The following is a 26,511-nucleotide window of genomic DNA, read 5'->3' on the forward strand; positions in this document are numbered from 1 at the left end:
CCTTGACTTAAAGGACACGAGGCCAAAGAACTAAAATTTGCTCCTGAATTAGCTCTTAGGCTAGATGAGCTAATTAGAGAAAGAATCAAAGAAACAACCCGATGAGATTTGAGTATTAAAAGCCTGAATCTTAGCAAACCCTGCCGCAAATTTTCAACTTAAAATCTTTTAGTTTCGTGAACCATGTTTTCTCCTTGGGATAAGTCGCCCGGGCGATCGTTTTAGGAGAGCGTGTAAGTTTTGAGTGAGTGTTAGAAGGCTGGGTGTCACTCGAAGAAAAAAAAAAATTGGAGGCATACAAACAAGGATGTATGCGTGTCTGAAATAGCTGGCACGCGTCATGTGCAGAAAGTACATTGTGCCGCACCGACCAAAGCTATTTGCATGTGTTTTTGTAGTTTGTTCCCCGGACAGTTGTGCCATCCTTTGGAAGAATTAAACCAAGTCAATATTGACCCTGGCAAGTGTACTAATTCTTTCTTCTGCTATTGAAAACCGTAAAACAACCGGCTGAATGGTCGTTCACTTGATTCTTCTATTGTCAATTGAAGCTATTCGCAGTATTTAGGTCATATCGTTAAAAACGTATTCATTTGTATTTATGCGTCTTTATCTTAAGTGGTCATATCTTAAGAGATTCCTCACTCGACTTGTTCAAAAATATCGCGAAAATGCTGAAGAAAAGCAATTTCAAATCCTGTAGAAGATGCTCGTAAATGGATAGACTGACGTAATCCTTATGTTTAGTGCATACCCTGGAATAAACTATCTTAATGAGCTTAATTTGTCTTGTTTCGAATTGTATGGCTTCACCTGTTAGACATTGTTTTGGGGGTAAAAACCACACAACTTGAAAGGCTTCTCTGCACTGTAAGGACTTCCTTGAAACTTCCAAGATATTGCACGATGGAATTTCAAGGGGCCAAATAAAACAATATCAAAAAACGTGCCTCGCCCGACTCTCAAGAATAGCAAAAACAACAACAGCACAAACGCAAAAAAAGCAACAACACTGAAAAAGAACGTGGGGGAAAAAAGAAAGAAAAAAGGCAGATTCCAAGTGGAAAGTTTTGGGGCTTTTAACTCACCGGCCCGGACTCATACATCTGCTCACTTTTGCACGAGCAGAGAAGTGGGAGGTTCGAGCTACCAATTCGCGCTGGAAGGGCTTTTTATCTATTTTCATCGTTAATTCCAGTGGAGTGTCTCAATTAGCCCAAAGAAAAACCCCTTATTTTCTACTCTCTTTTTTCATCATTTAAGAACAAAATGATACCGCCACGCGACTCTATCAAAATAAGGTATTGTCTTGCACCCCAAGCTGTCCTGGATGTTTAATTAGCAAGTTGAGTATATGCAAGCCCAAAGAGCGAAGGTAGCGCAAGGTAAGCCTGTCAATCACTAGTCTTCTTTATTTGGAGAGCGCCACGCGAATGGCCACGCGCCATGGCAAACAAATACCTTCCTGACCCCGAGCGAGCCAGCTGGAAAAAAAACGACCATTTTTTATTGTAGTTTAATTTTTGTTTTTCTATGTAAACGTTCTCCTAACGTAATATTAATTGGCTGAAATGAAATGAGGCTGTATGCCTATTGCTTAATCCAAGAAAAACTCTCGAATGAACTTAAATTAATATAGATAGATCAACGCACGCCTCTGTAAATGTATGCAGAATGGCCAAAAGAAAGGAACGCTATTGGTCCAAATCAAAGTCATAGGCAATAAATACTTGGCGTTCTACCAATAAGAACATGTTTTCTATCCCAAAGATCTTGTGATAAGAAAGTATTTTTAGCTCTTTTCGGGTGTGCAGTTTTTTTTGTTATTCATCGGAATAGTTTTCCTCATGGCGCCTAGTATCTTGAGCACCGATCGCAAGCCGATTTTGGTTGCAGTCAGCACGGCACGTGGCAGACTAACCGGAACCCTCGACGCTTTAACACTCATTCCTTGAAAAAAAAATCTCAGTATCCTACTATACAAATGAGCTTATATCAATTCAAAATATAGAACAGCTATACAAAAGCATTGTATTGTCTATTCCATAGTTCATTCAAAACCCAATTAAACGAGGGATTTTACAGCAGTTTGGAAATGAAGATGAAAAAGAACTCAAAGCGCTAGACGTTGTGGCCCAAACAGAAACGTGTTGTCACAATTGTGAATTTTTGTTCACAAAAGTAAACAGAAGTTGTACTTCATAAAACCTCTACATAAAAGGGTGTCGGACAGTAAAAATAAAATGATTTAACAATTGTAGAGCTATTCGAGCTTTTGAAAATCGAATTGGAGCTGTTAAGCCTCAAATATCCCTAACAAGGTAAAGTTGATCAGTGCGTTCAAACGCAAAATCCTAAAAAGTAATCATGATGGTGACTTTTGATCCCCTGGGAATGTGCTGTTTATTTTTCGTTTCGCAATTTTATCTAAAGTCGCTTCGAAGATTTACGTAAAAAAACGTGGGGAAAATATCAGGATTTTTCAAACTTAGAAAACACAATTGATTTGACCATTTCTGAAAATTGTCGTAAGTCCATTGGCTGTATCTTTTTTGATTTGCGATTCGTTCTCAAAATGTCATCCACAGTTGGAGTGGAGTGTAGTTTATCCACTGTGGACAGACGCGTGTTGCTCCATTGTCGAAGGACAAGAGAATTACCATAACAATCAAGCAACCCCATCACCCACGAGGAGTAATTATTATATGGCACGCGGAATTATACACCAGTATGTTGTTCAATATAACAATGGTATAAAGATCTCTTTTAAATACGTTTTTATGATATACAGGATTAACCAAAATCTCATTTTGAAAGCGGCTGAGCATGAGGATGACCATATTAACTAATTTTTGATCAAGTGGTTTTATAGTTAAGTGAATTGGTGTACGACTTCGATCTCTTCCTTAGTTTCAGTTCTTGGGGGCAAAACTGACAGGAGAAAAATTTTGTTGTTGGCCGTTAGTTCGTATTTGAATGCATGGATTATTTCATTAAATTAAAATCAAAATAAATGATACAAAAGTATGTTCCAGGGGCAAATCACTTCAGTTTAAACGGAAAAGAATCGACCACCTGGCCGAAGCAAAACCAATTTGGAGTAAAAACCATTTTTACAATGCTCCATTATGAGCGTATCAAAATAGAGACATAGTTTGTATAGCAAAGGCCTTGTCTCTGTACTTAGGCCTTGTATCGCATATAATACACAATTACTGATTTATTTATTCGGTTTTTCATGCCAGCTATAAAATATTTATGCTTTCGTTTCAATGTTCATTGAACAATTATCAGGTTAAGGCAAACTGGAACAAGCTAATACCAGCAGTAATGGAAATGTGAAGCCTTTTGTGACAAATAGCTTCTCTATTATTCTAAACCCATTTATTTAACCCTTACTACTGTGTCTTGTAAAAATCCAATCCCTATTAATTTGTATTCCATATCTCATTAAGAGCACGAACAATTACATCTCTTTTATAGAGGAAAAACATTATTGGGCACTTTTTGTCGGCGTGACATGGCGAGAAAAGGATATTTAGTTATTTTTTAGCCATTTTTTTGATGACATTTATATACATCTGCTTGTTTTCCGACACTACATTCTTTTGGGAGAAACTAAATGCCTTATCGAGATTAGGAAACGAACAGAAAAAAAGTGCATTAATTTGGAACTTTCGTATTTGAAATTGTATTAATTTATTCTTGATAGGCTAGATTGTAAATAAGGATATTCCTGGACCAGCATAAAATAAATATAATCAGTCGTGGGACCATCTCATCAATAAAGATTCATCGTTTGAAAAGGTGTGAGACGTATTTACTGAGATTGTATATTCCCTGTTGAAGTTATAAAATATGCATTAAGCTTCTTCTTTCAATACTGAATGGTGTGTGTGTGTGTATGGTGGCGGTGTGAGCTTTTGAATTGAATGACTAGAATACAAGGGAATGTGAGTGAAAACAAGGGAAAATATAAAAGGAATCCTTTACAAGTGTGCTCAAATTTGAACAAAACATGTGTACATACTCAAAAAATCTAGAATTTCAAAAACAAATTTAGATTAAAAATGAAATAAGAAAGAAAAAAAAAAAAAAAAAAGAAAAGAAAAAAAAAAGGAAATAACTAATCAAATCTTATTTTTGATAATCATCTTAACTGGAGTCTCAACACCAGTTTCCTTCCATACGTCTACCCTGTTCCCAAAACAACTGGCCATAGTTAATTCTGAAGTTTAGTTACTAGTGCGCCCCATGACGTGCAAATTGCTCCTTACAATTGGGTGCTAATTAAAGATAGGGGCGGGGATTGGTTAGAGCAATTGTTCAAGAACATTGTAAAGGGTGTCACTTGATCTCCTCTCTGATTGGACGAGACGCAAGGCCTTGGGAGACCGAAGAATGAGCTTACCAATGATAATCATTCGGCACACTCGTGGTTGGGTCGTACGCCGTATGTTTTTGTTTATATTGTCCACTTCTCAGCTGACATGATTTGGATAAAAGAAAAAAGAGCACACGAAACCATTTATAAGCGACACGCGCCAAACATATTAGCCAGTTGATAGACTTGAGATCATCAAGCTCTTGCTATTCGCTGACAAAACAGCATTTGGCCGATAAGTACTTCATCAGTTTTTCTCTTGCTAACTTCAGTAAGACGAACTAAATCAAATCCTGGTAAAAAAATTTCGACCGTTGGGCTTGACCGTTGAATTCAAATTCCTGTGAGTCTTTTGGAAGTCCAGATAAAGAGACAGTGCGAGACATCCTTGGAATATAAATAACCATCCACTGAGGTCACTTAAAGTCCGGAGATGCCTCGATCATTTCTCGTTAAGTTGAAAAAGAATTGCTGTGCCTCGCCCTGGGAAGACGGTAAGTTCAGACGTTCAAAATTGGTTTTTAAGCAACATGACAAGCCAAAAATGATTTTCTTAGTTCCAAGCTACTTATTTCAGAAAAGCAAACAATGATCTTGGAAATCAAAAAAATTGGTAGCGGCTTGTTCAAAATATGCCACACTCGATTAAATATTTATTGCCAAGCAAAAAAATGTACTCTATTCTAATTTTTTTTTTGTTACTTGAATTTTTTTCTAGGAGGATCTGTAATCCCAAGCGAATCTTCACTGATGTGGGAACCAATTCGAGTGGAAATCGAACCAGCACAAGTATTCAAGCCAATCAAGTTGGATCTCCACACGCTAGACCCGGCGTGCTTAACTGGAAAAGGACAGTTCCTACCAAAGTCTCATTTCTTCAATCCGTACACTTTTAATCCATTCCAGTTAAGTCCCAACTGCCACGACTACAGTCCTGAAATCTCACCCTTCAGTCGAAGCTCTTCCATTTTTGACAGCCACAGACCTATCTCTCCAGATTTCGACGGCTCGCTGGTGCCTTCTCCAACGAAAAGCGACGATGGCTTTCCTAGAGCAAGCATCTTCGTTCCTGGGAGCACGTTTCTGGATTCCAAGGCTGAAAGACAGGAAGAAAATTTACCAACACTTGGCTCAAACGCGGTTGCTGTTGGACGAAAAAGACGAAATGGTGTACCAAAAACTTTTACTTGTGAAGTGTGCGGGAAAGTCTTCAATGCGCACTATAACCTGACACGTCATATGCCCGTGCATACCGGTGCCAGACCATTCAAATGCAAGATTTGTGGAAAAGGCTTCCGACAAGCGAGTACACTATGCCGGCACAAGATCATCCACACCAAGGAAAAACCTCATAAGTGTAACATCTGTGACAAGGCTTTTAATCGGTCATCAACTTTGAACACCCATATTCGAATTCATGCCGGCTACAAGCCCTTCGTTTGTGACATTTGTGGAAAAGGGTTCCATCAAAAGGGGAACTACAAAAATCACAGATTAACGCATACCGGAGAGAAACCTTTTAAGTGTCACGTTTGTGGAAAGGCTTTCCATCAAGTGTACAATTTGACATTTCATATGCATACTCATAATGATAAAAAGCCCTTTACCTGCAAGGAGTGCGGAAAGGGTTTCTGTAGGAACTTTGATCTCAAGAAACACGTACGGAAACTGCACGAAAGCAAGACGCAGGTTACAGAATAAGAACAACAAAAAATATTAATTGTATCGAAAGTGGTAAATTACCCCAACGAACTATAAGACATATTTGTAATTTAAAACCTCGTTTACTGCATTGAATATTACAGATACCCATAACAAACTTGTACATTTTAACAGAAAATTTGTATTGCCTTTATATAAATAATATAGATTCACTTATACTATAATCATTTCGGCGAATGTAAATATCGAGGTATATAACGGCTAGATATGGCACGTGCTAACACAATGACCACTCTTAAAGATTTTGTAAGGAAAACAATGACCAAGGCATTAAGTAAAAACTCGTTGAGATTTAGCGACAAGCTAACTTATTTTTCACGAGCGCTTCAAGCGAATTTGCCTCGATGTATGTATAGAAGAAATATGAAGTTAATAAACTCAATTGAATGTAAGTTATGTCGTAGATGCTGTTGTCTTTTATTTGATAATAAGTGCGAATTGATTTTTCTCAGATGGGATTTAGCATGTCTGAGATTTTATAGAAATTAAGCGATTCCTTTTGGTTTACAGAAAATAAACATAAACAATTGATTTGACCGACAACACACCTTTCTTTATTTTCGTACGACAATAAGAACGCTTTTCATTCCATTTAAACTGAAAATAGTTTCTAAAAGTATTCAAAATTTCTATACTTCCAAACAGGAAGTGCAAAGCTACTTTTTAATGGCGGATTTTGAATGAAAAACTATTTAACTCCACGCACAGCGTTTAAACTCTTTACCCCGAAGTAATTAGCCTAAATTTTCTAAAGCTATCTGACAGACTTTGATTTGTAATCGAAGCTTCCTTCTTAAAGGAGACAATAACCTTGAACAAGCTGCCAAAGACTCAATATAACTGTATTTGTAGCTTTTACAAATGAAACTGTGCCCCAAACTAAATCGTCTGTGCGTTTTAGCTTCGCTTTGATAAACATTTTACCGCGACTGTCAATAGAATTCGTTTCGCACAAATGAAGTGTACGCCGAGAAAATATAGGTCATTTAGAGTTCAACATTCTAAAGAAACTGTAAACAAAACTTGATGAAAAAAATTCTGGATAAACTATTGAGGATGGATTAAGAAACTGGTGGCTTTATTTTGTACATTTTTTTCAAAATTACTTGAATCGTTGAAAGAATGAAGTAAAGTGGGACAAAATCCATCAGATTATTGCTAAGTATTGGAGTCTTAAAATTGTAAAAGATGAGTAGAACTACACATTGGCAGTATTCAAAAACGTATTATGCGTTGGCACGTGTCCCTCTCATTATAAACGGTTTAAAGTTTGAAGAGGCTTCAATAATAACGCAAAACAAAGAAGTTTACGTCAACGAACGCTAGCGAGCCACACTTTTATACACACTGATAAACACACAAAAAGAAAGAAAGGAAAAAAAACGCGATCTTTTGAAAAGACTAATGCGGCTGAAGTACAAAATGTGTCCGGCATATTTGGATTTGTTTTGCGGCCGCAAATTGATTAAGTTTCATCATTTAAGTTCTTTACTAATAAGGATTTGAGTTCCAACGGTTAGAACAGTTTAAAGTTTAATGCAATTAGAAGTTTTCTAAGTAAGACTCAATAATTTATAAGCAGTTTTCGACAACATTTAATCGGTTTGAAAACATTTAATTGCCACCTTTGGTACAGGACATTTATGGCTGTTTTTTTTCAAGCTGTGAAAAAAAAAACGTTTTCTGAGCCGCAAAAAAAAAAAAAAAAAAAAAAAAAAAACGGCCTAAGTTAGTGTTTGCCGTTAGTTCCAAACGTTCGTTTGCTGTGTATCTAACAACATGACATAGTTTCCAAATAATGTTGGACGTATCACAACTGATTCTAAACAGGTGGGATTGCTTTTTTCTTTTATAAACCGTTCTCTATTAGACCTCTATCTCCTTGTATAAATGTATAGTTCATTCAGGTTTTTCTTTAAGTAAGAATAAAACGGCTTTTTTAAAACATGGATTAGTGTTGACAATGGTCCACGCGACGTTTCAGTCAGAGGTAAACACATCAATTGACAGAAAATTAGTACGGGTGACCGCTAACTTCTACCAATAAATCTCACCAGAGGCTTTTGGTTATCATAATATCAGGACCTGCTGCATGCAATCATAGTAAAGTATAGACTTTATTGTCAGTGAAGAGTGGGGGAGTCAAAGATTTTGAAATCCAAACACGATTGAAAAACATTGTGGTCTTATACTGAGAGCTAATGAGCATTTGAGGGAAAGCCGAAGTGTATTGCTTATTAAGATAATAGACCATTCGAAATTTGACCAAAGCCATTCTGTAAACCCTTCATTGTATAACTAAATAACACACCGTTACAAACTAGACAGATGTATCGACGATTCCTTTGACCATAATTCACGGGTATTCAGTTCTTGTTTAAGTTTGGCAGCAAGTCTAATATACTTCCACTTTTTCGATTGACCGTTTTCTCAGACAGTTGTATTGTCCATCTATCGCAACCTAGCTTAAATAGCAGGGTCATTTAGTAATTGCGAGTCCAATTCGGCAGAAGTCTAGCACAATAACTGATGTTGACTATCAGTTTTTATTTTTTTGTGTAACGTTAAGTTTTCTTAATTATAAAGATTTATGCCAAACAATAACGACAGCAATAAAACTAACAAATTAGCCCCAAAATTACCTAAGTACTTTGCGATTGTGATTTAAATGAAGAAAACGAAAATATGGACTTTTCAGTTACGTTCCTTTAATAGAACGAGAAAGAAATGTTTTACTGGCCGATAAATGTCTTTAAAAAAATTCACGGACTCATTTTGTAGCGCTAGGAAAACTAATTGTTGGGTTATGACAAAAAAAGCGAAAAAGAAAGAAAAATATATCCTGTGAGTCTGTCTGTCACTGAATCAGCGCAATGGAATTTTCCAAGATTTTCTGCAGCTAAGTTTTTTAAAGATGATATTTTTTATTCACATGCAAAGAATAATATAGGTTCAAAAGATCGTTCGTAGCGTGCAAATATCGAAGTTCGCTGAATTTATAGCAAATATGATTTAACAGGATCCCTATGGATAAAGCTTACATGCTCAACCACAGCTAGCCTTTTAATTTACTTTAAAGGGCCTTTGAATGCCACACCAACCTCCAACATTGAATACAATGTCAATATTAAAGCTGAATGATAGTTGAAAACCATCAGGTATGTGGCTAAGTGGCTTGGGTCGGCATAATGCGGTGTTCTTTGGATCGAAACTCGGATATAGGGGTACATTTCATAGTAGTTTGCGCATGCCAATGGCGCATGCGCATGCAGCACAACAACGGGCACAAGACCTTGAAGACCAGTCGTATCGATCACAAAAAGGCGCATTCTCTAAATCCCAGGTCCTTCGATCTGACATGGCCCAAGTGATGGTTTTTCAGACATTTCTTTTGATTTCTTATGCATGTGATAAAGATGAAAATAAAAGGGAAAATAATAAGTAATATAAATTCACAGATTCTGTGTACCCTCAACCGTTTCCTGCTATCTTTCTGCTCTGTTTCTGTTTTAGCATGTATCTAGCATGGCCACAAGTGATGGATTTAATTTTTGAACGCTTTTTGATTTCTTGTTTGATAAAGATGAAAGAAATGGCAAGAGAAATGGTAAAATAAGCGGAATAAATTAAATTAAAATAAATTAACAGATAAAAAAATTAATGGTTTTACGAGCATCACGGAAATGGAAAAAAATATTGCATACAGTACTCATCATTCCTGTTCGTACTAGACATGCACTAGGAATGGTTTTACTGACTGTAGTGAGTAACTTAAAAGATGTATTAAAACGTGCTTGGTTGCCGGAGCCATTCCTGTACGTAAACGCTTTTAACAGGGATGGCTCCTCTGGCTACCTATGCCTTTATTTGAGAGGCGAATATACCTAATCATTTTTTGAATCACAATCTCCTTCAAGCTGCATCAGAGGAATTGAAGTAATAGGGTGGATCGATCCACCATCCCTCCATCCATCCATTCATCTATACTTCCTCTTTTCTCGATAAGGTTGCTATTTTCTTTCACCTATCGCAATCCAAAATTTATCTTTGTTTGTTTTTAAAATTGGATGAATTTATCGCGTTGAGGATGGCAGTCAAATACATATTTACAGAGAGGGTTTAGTTAGGTTTTACACATGATGTAGGAGTTTATAGTTAAGCCATGTGAAACAAATATTCTTCTTGTGTACCTCAAATTCACAGAAGATTATAAGGCTTATGTATTTTTTTTTCTAGAATTTAAAACACGACTTTAAAATAACATTTCCAGTGCAAAAAATACAGTCAAACTCATTGACGAAATTATGAATGGCTTGATTTCACAAACGCTTTATGACTAATATTAATAAATAACATCATAGCTTATTACTTGCTCTTTGCTTCCACATCGAGTGTCCAAAATGTTCAAACTTCAAAAACTTGTGCAGAGACAGCTTTATTAGCCATGGCTTCGACCAAACATGCATTTTCGTAAACTGGTGGGTTCACAGCTTTACTGGACATGATTTTCTTGATCAGGGAACTGCGCATGCCGTTTTCTTGTCGTATTCGGCTACTTTCCAGGTTGGTCTTATCCTTTCCATCGGATATTCTTTTTCTGGAATTATTTACAAGAATCCATATATTTTCAAATACACAGTATGTGGACTTGGCTTTCGCGGTCTTTTAGTCCTCATCATTGGTCTTCTCGGGGCTTTGGGAAAGAAGACAAAGCAATCAGTGGAAGAACTAGACTAAAGAAAAGGAGAGAAGAGAACTCATAACATAATTCCAAGAGAAGAAGAAAAAGAGACGAAAGGAAAAGAGATGAGATGAGATGAGAACACAACAGAAGACAGTATTACGTAGTTATACCTCCGTATTCTAGGTGAGACAGTTGTACAGGGCGTAGCCACGATGCAATCCCTGCTACAAAAACTGCAGTTCCTCCAACCAAGATATTTCGTAAAAATGCCATTATCAGTTTGCTTAAACTAAAGAATTCTTAAGTGTCTAGATCCACAAAATAATAGTTACTTATTAGATCTTAATAGCCAGATTCAAACAATAGGAAACAAAGGAGTTGGACTGCGTCATAACACTAAATACGCTAAAATGTATTTCATTGGTTTATGAAAATCACTCTAACGTTCATGAAAATAAGATATTTTTAGGAGAACCGATTTTGAGAATGTTCTTCTCAGGGTCGTACGGAGGTGCATTGGGTGCACCATGGGCGGATCCAGCCAAAAATATAGGGAGGGGCTTGACCAAATTTTGCAAGACACCAGATAGGAAGGGGGACTAGGACTCGAAAACATAAAAGATTAGGTGAGAAATGTGGGACTAAGGGGTTAATTAAGACTGGAGAGGGGGGGGGGGGGCTTCAGCCCCACTCTGCCCCTCCCTGGATCCGCCCTTGGTGCACGTTCTTCCTCCTCAAAAGCCGACTCATTCATAATTGTTTTTCCCTTTTCTACCTGCAAATTGTAGTAACTTCACTATCGCTCAACCAGTTTTTCGGTAATTGAATTGTTCTTTCTTTCGTTTTAATACTGCAGATCCTTGGAATTTTAAACCACCCAGTTCTAGGTCCTGCGTTTACACATCGTTACTATAGAGGCTTTGCACCATCACGTGATGGCAGCCATGACAGGAGGCAAGAACGATTCTATCCGATTTACATGAGAAAGAATTCATTTTCCCAGGGGAAAAAAGACTATTGTTGTGCCTTCTGTCATCACGTGATTGTGCAAAGCCTCTATCGGTATACCGATTCAACTTTTATCGTAGTCACCGGACCAACACGTAAGAAACTCTAATCGATCCAACCAAGGTAGGACTATGTATTTGCCGACTTCGGAATAAAAGTGGTCAGACAAAAACTAAAGGCAATTTCCTTATGAAGTTATCCAACTTTTGGTTTATCTCGTTCGGAATTTGTCCCTCGTTTCTCGCAGAAAACGAGCCTGAAGAAATATGGGTACGAAACCTCTGGTAACCAATTCTCACTTGGCTGTATTCTCTCTCTTCTACAACAATTAACTTTAAAAACTTATCAAAATACGTAAGAAAAAAAACATAATTTTAGAAATGACATAAATACTTTATTTGTTATTTTTTATTTAATTGCGCATGTCAAATCCAATGAGAATATCCACACTTTGACCATATATGGTCAGTCATTCACCTCATTCCATAACATTCATTCAATCCAGGTATTTTCTATTTATATCAAACGAAGTTTAGTTATAGCATTTACTGGAAACCCCCATTTGTGCTGTATTGTGTGCTAGTCAATCGATTATTACGGTATTTCATGACCATTGAACCGGACAAAATGGTCTATAGCAGTATAATAACAATAATAATAAAGAGAATCCAAGTTATTTGAGTTAAGAAAAGAAGCTGGTAAAAAACACAAAAGGTCGGTAAAAATAGAACAGAGGTGAAGGGGATCAAGGGTAAAATTAAGCTCCTTTAGGCAGCCTGCTGCTGAAGGCGCTTCCTCTTCAAGCTTTCAGGTTCTTCTGGTGGTGGTGGGCGTGGCAGACGGAAGAAGACCTTCACCGAGTCGTAGATGAACCACTGTAGGGCAGTCAGGGTGCCAATCATGACGATACGGGGGCCAAGACCCTTCCACAAACCAGCCATTCCAAGCTCTCTGGCAGCCTGCATTGGGGAGCTTCCTGGCTGGTTGTTTAGCTTGGATACCACTGTGTCAGCAGGATGGGAGACAATGGCACAAAATACACCAGCTGAAAGACGAGAAAAACAATTAAAGGGCTGATCACGACCTTACTAGGGGAAGGGTGGAGAATTTTGAACCTTAATACTCAGGTTAGTTCCAGTGGAAAATGATTGTTGAAGACTTTTTCTTACCAATATAACCAGCAGCAAATGTGACGACAAGCTGTTCGGGTTTGGAACAATCACTCCTAAAAAATTGAAAACAGACATATTTTCATCAACTGTTACTATACGCATTTATGATCGTTATACCTCTTTAATGTGTTAGGACCACATTAGACCACGCAGCATTTTAACACACTATCAAAGTTTGTTATTTTAATCCAAAAAAAAAGCTATTGGAATCTTATATTTATAAAAAACACTTGCTTGCTGTGGTGTGCTGTGTGGAGTTACACAGGTTCAGTATTGTATATCTTTAATAATAACTTATTTATTTATTTTACTTTTTTTTAATTGACAGGGCTTAAAATAATGGCTTGTTAATCAATGGACAATTATTAGTTTTAGCTTAGTCACACCTCATTTTTGGCTCATCATTACTGGCCAAAATGACCAGCAAGGCAAAGATTTGATCAGACAAGTTTCAATTCTGGGTGGAAATTGTCCGATAAACGGCCATTATTTCAAGCCCTAATTCAGATTGAAATATTGTAATGTAACACAGGTGTTTATTTCACATTATCCGGCTCAAGTTAGGCCTTCTTGAGAAATCGGGGTTCGACATAACAGTACTCCACTTATCATTATTTCATGAAACCCTTAAAAGAATAAAGAAAACTAACCTTGGTTTAGGTACGATATATTTGTACAAGAACTCTACTGTTCTTTCAAAACAAGCAAACTTCATCATGGTGTATGGGATCTGTCGCATCCATAGTGGAGGAAGACCTTTGTAAAATCTGAAAAGAAAAGATGACATTCATTATTTACAAACATTAGGATTGGGCTTCTTTTCTCAATCAAATCAACCATCATCAATTATATTGGATGTATTCTCATTTGCTATCAATTTCTTTTCCACAGTGATCCAGCCAAGGCCAACAAAAAAATAAGTGTGTTTTCTGTTGCGTGACCGACTCTAATTTTCTTGCCGATTTTCATTCCCAAATGCACCACAGGGTTCCCAGTAAGCTCATTTCCACTGTTGTATCAGTAAAAAAAAATCTGACCTACCAACCCCAAATATTTTACTCATGAAACAGAAAACACATTTATTTTTTGTTTAGCCCAATCAGAACACAGATTACATCATTAACCCTTTCACCAAAGGGATCCCAGCTCAAAAAATACTCCACACAACAGAAAACCAGCAAAATTTAACCCCTTTTATTCAAACTGATATTTAAGCATGAAGGAGTTATTTTCATTAATAGGAACCCCATATTCAAATGAAAGGTTTGGAAGTGTACTTTCTATTCATGGTGTTGGTTCGGCAAATGAGCATCTCTGACATGAGATTGAGGCTGTCAATGTTACATTTTATTGAAAAAATCACAGGGACATAAAAAATGCCAAATATGTCAAGTTAAAAATCACTTCTTTTAAAGAAATCAATTAAAAAACACTTCTTCTAAGTATTTTATAAATAGTTTATATAAATAATGGGCTTTCATGAAGATAAAGGTTTAAAAATGTGTAAATATTTACAAACGTGTTCTTAGTATGCATTGCGATGGGTTGGCTAGAACGTAGGTTTGCTGTAGAAGTTTTCAAATTATATGACAAGGCATTTTTTGATATAAAAAATGTCAGTCCAAGAACTATGGTTAATCAGATATTTCTGTCAGCATTACATATGAAAGTTCGGTGCCTACAACCTACAATTTGGAAAGAGTAGCCATTATCCGGAATGAATTGACAGGAAGGATGGATTACTCTTTCCAATATTCTACCTTGGTATGCCATACTCTGAAACAGTTGAGTTCCCTGCTGATGCACAAATACACTTTACAGCAGTCACACATGAATGTTGTCTTGGTTAATTTATGAGGAACCTCTCTCTTTGGGACATCTGGGTGAGAAGCCATGTACCGGCGCCTTCTCTCAGTGCAGACTTGACAGGTGTGGTCACAGCCAATACCCTTGACAGGAAGATGGTCTCCAACATTGTCAAGTCTGAAGGGGTTTGCCTGCCTTTTCCTTCCAGGTCTCAACCTTTGCATCCTCCAATTCCCAACCAGCTGCAGTATTAACTCCTCTCTAAAGGTTGCAAAGGATCTCTTTCTCTTTCCAGGGGGGGTATGATCTACAAAAAACCCTTCAATGACGTAGGAGTTAAAAGCCACAGCCTCAAGGAATTTCATAACTAGTCGCATGTACCAGCGCATTTGCCTCCTATTCTTCATAACAATTGTGAGTTGATCATTACTATCTACTCCACCCATGTTAGAATTATAGTCCTCTATCATGGAATGCGCTTGTACATCAACCAAATCATATCCACCACCCCGTCGTCTTTGGTTTCGCTGAAGTGTAGTTACTTGATCTGGAGAATGAATGGAGGACAAGAAATGGACTAATTTGTTGTCTTTCCAGCTAAGGGCAACAATGCCATGATAACTCCTATGTTCAAAGCTGCCTCGTGGTCCCATCGTCGATGCTTTGAGATTTTTCAAAGCTGGTGGAAACCCTTTTCTGTTGGAGCGAACAGTACCACAAACATAAATACTACGTGGCTGCAAATAAAGGCACAAGGCAAGACTGTTGTAAAAATTGTCAATGTATAAATAGTGTCCTTTCCCGTGTAAGTCACTAGTTAGACGTGCTACAACAGCTCCTGACTTTCCTATATCTGAAACTTCCTGTTCCTCTCTAGCTTTGCCAAGATAGACCTCAAACCTGGACAGATATGCTGTTTCTGAGTCACACAGTTCATAAAGTTTGATACCCCAGCGGACGGGCTTTGATAAAATCCGTTGCTTAAAAGAAAGTTTTCCTTTGTAAGGTATCATACATTCATCAATGCAGATTTTTTTCCCGCAATTGAAATTTCTTTTGAAAGTCAACTGCATTTCTTCAACGAGAGGCCTGATCTTAGCAAGTTTATCTTGTCTAGCAACTTCATCTACTCTATCTCCATCCAAACTATCTGGATCCGAAAAAAACACATAACGATTTAAAAACTGAAATCTTTTTAATGTAAAAACATGCTGAAATCCAGGTACTAAAAAAAGCCACTTTCTCTCATCTTGTCTAAAGTAGTTTTCATAATTAGGAAGGTTAACGTCTCTGTTCATAGTAAGCAACAGCGCAAGAAATGCTTTGAGTTCCCTAATATCAGTCAATGGCTTATCTGGGTCTTTTCCTGTTTTAACCGTAAACCAACGGTTTGTCCAGCCAACCACCTTTAGCAAGAATTCATCAGAAATAAACAGCTTGAAAAGATCAATGGGTTGTCCTTCACCAGGCATTTGGTTGATTGTTGGTCCACAGTTTCTTCTGTTAAAAACAGTGTGCGGCTTGTCTTCATAAAACGATCGAAAGACTTCTCCATCACGATCATTTCTCCAATCAATATTGTCCGGTATTTCATAAACAAAGCCTCCAAAATCTTCTTCATCACTCGATTCTCCAAAGATATCCTCTAAATCCTCGTCAGAATCACTCTCTGAACTTTCTGAGTCCTCTGAATCACTCATAACAACGTTTGGTTTTTAAAAAATGGCGCCCGTAAACGCACGCTTCATCCGAACCTTTCATAGCTTCTTCATCAAAAATATCATATGACACAATATGGCGGAAAGCACGTGCCTTTGGGGTTTCAGCATTATAGATTTCGTCAATATGATTTAGGCCCCTCTAGAGTCAATTAACCGGTAGTTTCCAGCTCCCAAACATCAAACGATCGAATTCCCGGAAAACCGGGATAGTTCGTACGGGAAACAAAATTACAATCCCGGAAAAGCGGGTTACTTTGGTGAAAGGGTTAAACTCACCACTATTTAAAAACTTACCCTCTTACTCCTTCATCAGCCCATAACTTAGGCACACCTTCTCTAAGGGTGTTAGCCCATCCAGGGGTGGTCTGGATCTTTACCTTTACAGCCTCCATGGGAGCAAGAGCAATGTCTGCAAAGAATTCAGCACTGGCAGATGCCGCCAGGTACAGGGATGTTCGGTAAAGATATGATTTTTCCTGCAAATAAACCAGATCTATAATCAATGGAAGATTGAAAAGGAATAGGGAGAAATTAAGAAATAAGAATGCAGTTTTCTGTACATTTTCATAACTATATAAGCTATGTAATTAGTTATAATTCTGAATATCTGAGCTTTTGGCTCTGAACTCCGAACATTGAAAATTTGATTGGTGGAAGCCAAGACCTAGATGTCTTAAATCAATGCTACCACGTTTACTTAATCAAGCTCTGCTCCACTCTTGAAATTTTTTGTGTTGTTGATGACTGAGGCCACAACAGGCTGATCAACAAATAGACAGCCTAAGAGGTTTTCGTGGCCAATCAGAAGGGAGATGGTGAGTAAAATATATAATAATATCTGTTGATTGGGTATTATTTAGCCATCTGGGTGACAGCCCCCACAAGCCATGAATTTTCAAATGTTACCGGAGGAAAAATATCTAGAGATGAAATGCATTCAATGGCTTCTTCAATAATGTGACAGCCATCTTGGATTGCAAGGCATTATGAGGCAACTAGGGGCAAATACAGCTTTATTACAGTAAAAACAGCATTTGATATTAACAGCTCACCACAAGAGAATACAGTACGTCAAAAGATGAATTAAGACAGCACATTGATAATCTTTACCCATAAAAGAAAGACAAACATACAAAACTCTTTTTTTCCTGTCATCTTTGTTTTGTTTTGCCCCCTGGCAAGATGACCACCATATTGTTAAAGTAATTCATTAATGCAATAAAACTAATAAAATATAAACCAACCAAGGCATACCTCTCCCATAAGATTTCCATAAAGGATCTTAAATACTTCATAAAAGCCAAACTTGCAGAGGCCTTGCATTGAGTAACCAATAAATGTTGGTGCCCAACCTTTAGCAAGACCTCTCGCACCTCCTTCACCGTATGTAACTTTGAATCCATGAACAATGTTGCGATACTTGGCAGGGTCAACCTGGATAACAAATTAATGATATTTGTAAATATATGTGTATGATTTATATTTTGAATTTGGAGAGAGGGGAGGAAGGAATTGGGTTTTGCAGTCCACAGCTTTTGATAAACAAAAAACTGTTTTCAAACGAGATACTCAGGCTTATTTAGCATGTAAATAATAATTGCCCTATTTCACTATGATGTCACTGCTTGTTTATGTGGGGGATAGAATCACCAAATCCAATAGAAAATTCAACACAATTTGCTCCTAGTGAAACAGTTTAATCTAAAATGGCCTGGTTTTCAGATATAATGTGTTAATGTGAACTAAAAATATTCTGAGCATTTGCTGGCTATTCTACTTCTCTTCCTGGATTGATACAGGTTTTAGAACAATTTTCGGTGAATTTGCATTGATTTAACCCCCTCCGATGACCATGATCCTTTGTGTTTAAACAATAGATTGTTTTGATGTGACGTCATATTGAAATAGGGCAAATGGATGAGGTTTTTGTATGCTATCGTAAATTGTCAAAACCAAGGCTTTGCTATCTGCCAAAACCAATGGGCTGAGGTACATTAAACAGCCATGGTCTTGATAACTTACGGCATTTCAGGGCTTAAAATAATGGCAACAGAATTGGAATTTGTCCAGTCAAATCTTTGGCGAGGTTTGACCCAGCTTAAACTAATTTGAACAGTTATCATGACCAGCGACTGACCAGCTGTTATTTTAATCCCTGGTGTTTTGCTATGACGTTTTGCTAATCAAACCAAATATCACTCAACAATTAGCTGATTTCATATATGAATGAAGTCCTACTTTGATAAATAAAGTATTTTCCAACAAGTATAAATTTACCTGTATTCTGCACTTGACCAAATCAAGAGGTACAACAGCCGTATGTGTGATACCACAGCTCAAGATACCACCAAATCCACATAATGCATAGTATTTCATGCTGCCAAACTCACAGCTTGTCTCCTCAGCTAGAAAAAGAAAGATGATACACTTTTAGAATAGAATGATTCCTTTATGATATTGGTAAGTTTCCAGAAAAAAATTGTCCATAAGGAGTTGCAATAAGCCAATAGCATTTTTCATCGTTACTATAAATAGATATAGCAAAGCCTTGAGGGATTGATATGCAGATAAACATTGCAAACAAAGGTTTCAATTACATGGAAAAGAAGATTAATATCATTAAAAAAAACACAGTTCTTCCATGAATTGGAACAGCAAAATTACAAAACATTGCTGCAGCATGTTAGCATGCGTGTTTGGTTTGGCTTGTGGGCATTTCAATCGTATGATGCAAAATTGTGACATCAACCGAGAAAACACTATTATACTGAGTAGTTATCTCAACCAATCCCCTTGAGTAAGGCAGTTGCATCAAAATGGTCCCCAACCATAGAAAGACCATTTCATCATTATTAAATCAATATTTCAGCTCATATGTGACACAGGAGAAATGATATTTTTTGTTCATTTGACACTAAAAAATCTTGCTTTCATCTTGGGGTAGTGTTTAATGTTGTATAAAAACAAATATTCTATTAGGATTTATAGATACAATATACAGCAAAAGTTCACTTCATTGATACAACTGCTTGATATAAGTGAGTATACAAAGGACTGACCAGCATGTACTTAATATTAACTACTAACGAAAGACCTTAACGAGATAACTATTGAACTCAATGCAATTGAGATACAATCAGCCCTTTAATGTTGCTTTTAAACAACATTTTCACTCTGCATGAGCATGTCTTTGAGCTTTTATACAAACACTTGTCAGCACAAAAATATTAACTCAAGTTTTAAAGTCTGCAAGAAATGCTGATACATGTGAAATCATATAAAAAACAGTCTGATTTTTGATTGGCATCTCACAAGGTTTGTATGGCCAATCAGCAATGTTGTAAAAAAGGGCCAATCAGAACGCATACTGAAATCCAGCTCACAGAATAAGAAAACTATCACTGGGTCACAGACAGAAGTAGCCACAATAGGCCCTTTGCAGTTAACGGTCACGTGTCTGTACTGGAATGCAAAATTTTTGTTTTCATTTTAAATTGGTGATTCTTTTTAGCTACTTGTAAAGAACTGAATGAAAACACATGTATCCAGTGTGCTACGAAATGCAGTTTTATTACGATCTCTCGAAACAGGTTGTAGAAAGTTTGTTTGCAGTCCAGTAAATTTCACCCATGGGAATCAAAATGTTCATTCATTTGCTCTCAGTGAATTAATCAGCACGTGATTGCTTAGCTGCAAAGGGCCTATTAGGTTGGGTGACATGCAGGCGAGCTAGACTCTAGAATTTAGTTTTCTGCTTCCATCAATCAAAATAATCAGTTGGTACCTTTTATATTTTTGATTGGCAGCAGTAACAAATCAGATTCCAAAGGTCAACCCACAGCTACCAAGTTCGTACAATATTGAAAACAGCAACAAATCAAACATTTTAGCCTTCAGACACAAGAAGACCAAGGAATTCAAAGCGTATACAATAGAACTGTCAACAATAGTAGATGCTTTTGGAGCCTTTTGTGTCTAGTGTCTCCCACTTACAATGCTATTGAAATGTATGATTTTTCTGGTTTATACTTAATTTCATTTTTGCCATTTGAATATTATTTCCTCAGCTTGTAAAGTTAAAATGATTATCTTGCTTTTCTGGATGGCGGATATCAAATATATATAATTTACAAGGGACAAGGGTACTTATTGTGCAATATTAACAGAGTAGCATATTACGTCAATCTCCCACGTGATCGTAAAGTTGCCGGTAACAAGCTACCTTGAACTCTGATTCTGACGTTAACTATTGAAATAATCTATGCATTTTCGCATAAATCTGATGTCAATAAGAATCTTTGACTAAAATACAACGTGATAACCACAAAACTTGAAAGCATTTGAGTATTAAACTTGAGTTTACAGTTTAACAAATAATTAGTGTGACTTAGTTAAAGACTGGTCAAGTTAGAGGGATATAATAATTGGTTATAAAGTAATCAAAGTTAGGAAATACTCATGTGATGAACTTGGCTTTAAAACTAACTTTAGCTTGAGTCAAAATTTAGTATGAGTCAAAATTCTAAAAAGACTACACGACAATCAACGCGTTGCACGTTGCAAAGTCTACTCACCGGCGGCTGAAGCCATGAGTCTTCGAGAATTCCTCATCGGTGCCACATCTGTAGAAAGGTTTTCAATTGTCTCAGGGCTACCAAAGGGACTGTTCTTTGCTGTGTCTAGGAACCTCGAGAACATGTTCGATCGTGGTGTTTTTCTGGTCAAATCCGGTAAGAATTTGGAAGAAACTTTGATCTTTTCGGGTCTTCGTGTTCGGTGAACAAGAGAAAGAAAGCTCGAAACGAATCATGGGTACTCTGACGTCACAGTACTAAATGACATACTACGCAGGCTCTTTAAAAAATGACCGCTGGCCGACGAATACTGCATGTTCGAAGTACAAAGGGTACTCGAGGTATTTTTATTCATATGACTTCAAAGATTCAAGGGCAAGTCACAGCGTTGATATTTTACTTTTAAGATCGGAGACATAGAAGATGTAGAAACTATTACAAAAAAATGGAAATTTAACTTAATAGTTTTCCTATGCCACAGGAAGCCCAAATATCAAAATGTTTTATTAAGATTTCTTTGAAGCCCTTTGCCTTTTTTAGGGGCAAGTCACGCAAATAGACTTTTACGCTACAGTGCTTTTTGTTAACATTCCTTAAACTCGCACAGCAATGGCTTCCGTAACAGGAACCATATTTTCTGCTCCATTATGGATTACACTTGGAATCATCTTGCTTTTCCTAATACCAATATATTTCTACTTTACAGCAGCTGTGCCTATCCCTCTACCGGGCCCACGATACTATCCATTCCCTCTGAGCCTTATCCTACAGGCATTCGCACTGAAAAAGTTGAAAGGAAATCACAGAATACAGTATGAATTGTCTAAAAAGTACGGGAAACTATTTAAGTATTCGTCGGCAGGGAGCCAAACGATTTGCATCACGGAACCAGATATGATCAAGCAAATCATGGTCAAGGAATTCCACAAGTTTCCTAACAGAGGTATACCAATTGAGCTACCTCCTCCGCTGGACTCGGAGCTGTTTTTATCAAAATATTCGAAGTGGAAGCGAGTTCGCAAAGTTTTGGCTCCAGCCTTCAGTAGTGCCAAACTGAAAAGTACAGTGGAGCTCGTCGAAGAAGCTGCTGATAGAATGATCAGTAAACTGCATCGATTGGCTGACACAGGTAAGAAATTACTCGAAATTTTACTGGGTTAGCACGGTTGTTGCAGTGCTCTTCTCCCTTTGACCTGTTTACAATGCTCTCAGTGAGGGTACGATCATTTTATATCACGAAACTACTGACACTATAACCAGTGTGGCTTACGGATAGCGAGTGAGTACCAGAGCAATAAAGTAGAGTTATAGTGATTTTATTAGTTTGAAAATATAATGGTAGAGTTCAGTTCAGTTCAGTTCAGTGGAGTGCTGTTGATTGCGTATGTAGTATCACGTCCGTAGAGATGCACTTATATAAGTAGCTATGGAGAGAGGTTGACCTTAATTGCGTCACGCGTTTTGCACTCACGTTTAGCATATGCCGATATTAGCCGAAAATTACATAACTTGCGCAAATTTTCGACTTTGTTACTCTTGAACAACAAAAAACAAATGTACGGAGAAAATGCGAAAATTTTTTTTTTTGAGTGAAGTGATATCCACCACAGGGATCCCACAGAAATAACGCGCATCAGGCGCAGGCGTAATCAGAGTCAGAAGGGCGGCGTCAGAATCTGGGATCAGGAAAGGATCGGAAGGTTTCCTTCTCCTTGGCTTGTGATTAATTACGCTTATGACAAGCAGTTTTTACTTGCAATTTCATGTATGAACGAACTGCTTCCGATCGACTTCGACTCTGATTCCGACTGCGACTCGTTTTCCGATTCCGACGCATTCGCATGTGAAAACCTGCCTTAACTCAGCTAAAAGCTTTCTTTGCAGGTGAAAGTGTAGAGATGTCTGACTTGATAAGTCTATGCATCCTTGACATCATTCTGTCTAGTTCGTTTGGTGTCGATACAAGCGACTTACAAACAAGTGATGACAGAACACTATTGAATCGCTCAAAGTCCTTGTTCAATCGTCCATTCCTCATTGCTCTTGTCTCAATATGCCCATGGGCCAACTTTCTGGCAAAATACGTGGATATTATTGGTAATGCTGGGTATTTCATGGATCTTGCAAGGTTAGTTAACTAAGTATCTGAGTAACCTTCCCAAGAATAATGCGGGCTGTGCAGAGACGTGCTCTCAACATTCGTCTAATGTTATCTCAATCTCAACAGCGCTATCATCCGGCGTCGGCAAGAATATGGGCCAACTGGTCGATACGACGTAGTCCAATTAATGATCGATGCAAATAAAACAGTGATAGACGGAGAAAGCCGCTTGAATAATGACGAAATGAAAGCAAGTTCACTAAGTTTTCTGGCAGCAGGCAACGACACAACAACAACGACCCTAATTTGCACAAGCTATTACTTGGCCACCAACCAAGATGTCCAGGAAAAGCTAATCCAGGAAATAAAATCTGCAAGAGAAAAAACTTGGGAGAGAAGCTACGAATTTGCTTATTCTATTGACTATTTGGACTGGGTTCTTAAGGAGGTTTTGCGCCTTTGTCCTCCGGGTCATCGTCATATGCGTCAATGCTCGGAGGAATGCGTCATCAATGGCCTGAAATTTCCCAAAGGCATCCGTGTACATATTCTAACCTATGCTCTCCATCATGACCCTGATGTATGGCCAGACCCATTCAAGTTTGATCCGCAGAGATTCAGCCCAGAGGAAGAAGCGAAGAGACACCCCTTTACTTATCTTCCATTCGGAGCAGGTCCTCGCCAGTGCATTGGTAGCCGATATGCCATGATGGTCATGAAGGTCATATTGGTTCGTGTCTTGGAAGCTGGCTTGAGGTTTAGAAAGTCATTCGATACCAAACCTTTGGTTTTGAAATCTTTTAACCAGCTCAGACCTGAATCACCGATTTATCTCAAAATCGAGGCAGAAAAATGAATTGTAATGGTTAAACTCAAGGAAGATTTTGTATCAGTGACAGAAAACTTCTTTATTCCATGGCCAGCAAGCATCAAATGGAGGCATGCGCATGACTTCAGGGGCGAATCCTGGCCTTTGAGTGGGTTTTAGATGTATGTGTGATTGTTTCAGTTATTCTGACTGAATTGATGTATGTTTGTTTCTAAATGGATACTAAATAGTGTTCACTTATCTTTAAAAATAAACGTCCGTTCCAACCAACGGTCTTTCTGGTTTGAATCAGCCGTACGATATGAATATATTTACCACGTCCACCAACGGTCTTTCTCAGTGGTTTGAATCAGCTGCACTATCCGTGCCAAGCAGCGCCGACGTCGCTTTGTTAGCCATTACTCTCCTATATCGTACGGCTGATTCAAACCAGAAAGACCGTTGGTTGGAAATTAGAATAACTGAAAATCACACACACATCTAAAACTCAATTCGTCTGTCCTGGCGCCCTTGTCCCCAGGAATAAATGTCAAAATTTTAATCCTTGAAGGAGCTATGCATGGTTTAGCATTTTCGAGGAAATCCTGCCAGCGGGTTCAGGGGACAACCTATGAACCTCACCGAGGTCCGCTCCAAGATCAAATAGTCATGTGCTTATCAGATATATCGCTCAGCAAAGGTAAATTCAGCCCCGAGAGGTGGACGTGTCTAATGCAAGGCTCTGCTGGATGGCAAATAAACTTTACTGAAGGACTTAAGATTGAGCAGAGTTGTAAATGGAAAAAATAGCAGTTTAAATAATGGGTTTTGTCTTGGTAAGCTGTACTGTCCACATGTGCGCAGGGCCAAAAGAGGTTTTGAATCATTTTAAAAGTTAATTTTGTGGTAATTGATTCTCATTTATTAAATAAAAATTGAACTATTAGTTACGTCATAAGCCTACGTAGCTCTTGTAAAAGAATCATTTATATTAGGAAAAGATATCGGTTGAAAAATGATGATTGATAAAAGACTATAAGCAGGAAAAAGTGGCTAGGTGAGTTCTTTTCCAAATGTTTGATTCTTTAACACACTCTGGTCTTGCTTTTCTTCGTTTCTCTTCGAGATAAAAAAAACCAAAAAACTAGGAATTGCGCGCGCTCAGAATCGACTGTATTCGAAATGCAATTCTAAGAAAACTACAGATTGTTTTTGTTAAATGAAGATGTTTGATAAAATTCCTGCAGTAGAAGTAGATGCGAATAATTTTATTATACCCCTACACCAGACACGCTAAGCGCAAACGGATACTAGCTACCACTGAGATTGAATGAGACAGCTTCAGTATTAAGTCATCAAGCGCAAATCGAATCTACGATCTTCGTGAGTTTTCATTTAGGATTCCGGTTTGATGATTTTTTTTACTCTCAGTGTACTATGCAATTTAATATTCGATTGCTTTGAATAATGTCTAATATCTGTAGTCCAAACAACTTTATTGGTGTCGAACTATAATCATATAACGAACTTTTTCAATAAATCCCAGCAAGTTAGAAAATGGAGGAAAATAAAGATGACTATCTTAAGAAGAAGCTTCACATAAAAGACAGGTTTATAAAGGTGAGTCTTGCCATACTGCGCGAATATGCAACGCGACTGATTTAACGCGGTACACTTGTGTACTATCAACCTCGTAGCCAGGTTTGTCTTTTGTTTCAAGGGAAACAAAAAGAGCCTGGATACGCTGAATAAAAACTTTCGAGGAAGAATAAGGCTAAAGCCCATCCTTCCCTAAAAGCGTCACTTATTCGCTTACACTGCCCACCCAATAAATATTTTTCTATGGCTCCATAATATTCAATCAGCGCATCCTTTGGACCTTCATCGTGGACGCGACAGCCATGTTTAATAATTTCCTTGAGAAATAAGTTAAGTCTTAGTTTGTGCTCGTGTAAGCCCATCTTCATATATAAGCGCATAAATGCGAGAAGCTATACTGGGTGTGAGATTAATGTTCCAGCAAACATGGCGGCTACTTGAGAAAGCTCCGCATGGGAAAGTTTTTAAAAGTTGTGATAAGGTCTGCTATCCTAGTGATTGGCGCAATGTTTGACGAAGCTTTATGATTTGATTTTTTAGCGCCTAGAAACCGAAAAACGTCAGTTAGAAATCGATAATAATACCCTGAAGCACAGACTAGGGCTTATTAAATGTCGACTAGACAGCCTGACAAGTAGCAGAAAAAAAGCTGTTGGCGAAGGACTGCAAACCAATGATCATCAACAAACACCTACACAGGGATCCCAAAGGATCAGTGTATGTATACAATCTAGTGTAAGAAAACTTTGTTAGGGATGAGGTCGCACAATGTTGACTGGAACGACCTGCAAATTTTCTCGAATCCTGAAATAACTCTGGACTAATCTAAGTCACGGTACGGCTAACTCAAAAATCGAAGCCTGAAACAAATTCTGCGCTGATCTAAGTTACGGCACGGCTAATTCAAAGATTCAGAGAAAACCAGAGAACCG

General features: G+C 37.7%; 3 protein-coding genes across 3 annotated transcripts; 2 read left to right on the top strand and 1 right to left on the bottom strand.

The window, feature by feature from the left end:
- The first annotated feature begins 4,474 nt into the window (after nucleotides 1-4,474).
- On the top strand, nucleotides 4,475-6,498 carry LOC116303271 (uncharacterized). Its single transcript, XM_031712785.2, has 2 exons — nucleotides 4,475-4,878; nucleotides 5,103-6,498. The coding sequence occupies exons 1-2, from the start codon at nucleotides 4,818-4,820 to the stop codon at nucleotides 6,083-6,085; spliced, it is 1,044 nt and encodes a 347-aa protein (XP_031568645.1). The 5' UTR covers nucleotides 4,475-4,817; the 3' UTR covers nucleotides 6,086-6,498.
- A 5,693-nt stretch (nucleotides 6,499-12,191) lies between these two features.
- On the bottom strand, nucleotides 12,192-21,299 carry LOC116303277 (solute carrier family 25 member 3). Its single transcript, XM_031712792.2, has 7 exons — nucleotides 21,072-21,299; nucleotides 18,775-18,902; nucleotides 17,752-17,931; nucleotides 16,792-16,973; nucleotides 13,621-13,737; nucleotides 12,968-13,023; nucleotides 12,192-12,843 (listed from the first exon to the last, which is right to left on the bottom strand). The coding sequence occupies exons 1-7, from the start codon at nucleotides 21,193-21,195 to the stop codon at nucleotides 12,566-12,568; spliced, it is 1,065 nt and encodes a 354-aa protein (XP_031568652.1). The 5' UTR covers nucleotides 21,196-21,299; the 3' UTR covers nucleotides 12,192-12,565.
- A 293-nt stretch (nucleotides 21,300-21,592) lies between these two features.
- On the top strand, nucleotides 21,593-24,926 carry LOC116303286 (cytochrome P450 3A8). The gene is made up of 3 exons (XM_031712803.2): nucleotides 21,593-22,200; nucleotides 22,956-23,199; nucleotides 23,299-24,926. The coding sequence occupies exons 1-3, from the start codon at nucleotides 21,681-21,683 to the stop codon at nucleotides 24,026-24,028; spliced, it is 1,494 nt and encodes a 497-aa protein (XP_031568663.1). The 5' UTR covers nucleotides 21,593-21,680; the 3' UTR covers nucleotides 24,029-24,926.
- Nucleotides 24,927-26,511: the final 1,585 nt, after the last annotated feature.

This window comes from Actinia tenebrosa, unplaced genomic scaffold, assembly GCF_029948245.1.
Source record: "Actinia tenebrosa isolate PJP-AT-01 unplaced genomic scaffold, QUT_ActTen_1.0 PGA_scaffold3__52_contigs__length_22856419, whole genome shotgun sequence".
Classification (NCBI taxonomy): Eukaryota; Metazoa; Cnidaria; class Anthozoa; order Actiniaria; family Actiniidae; genus Actinia; species Actinia tenebrosa.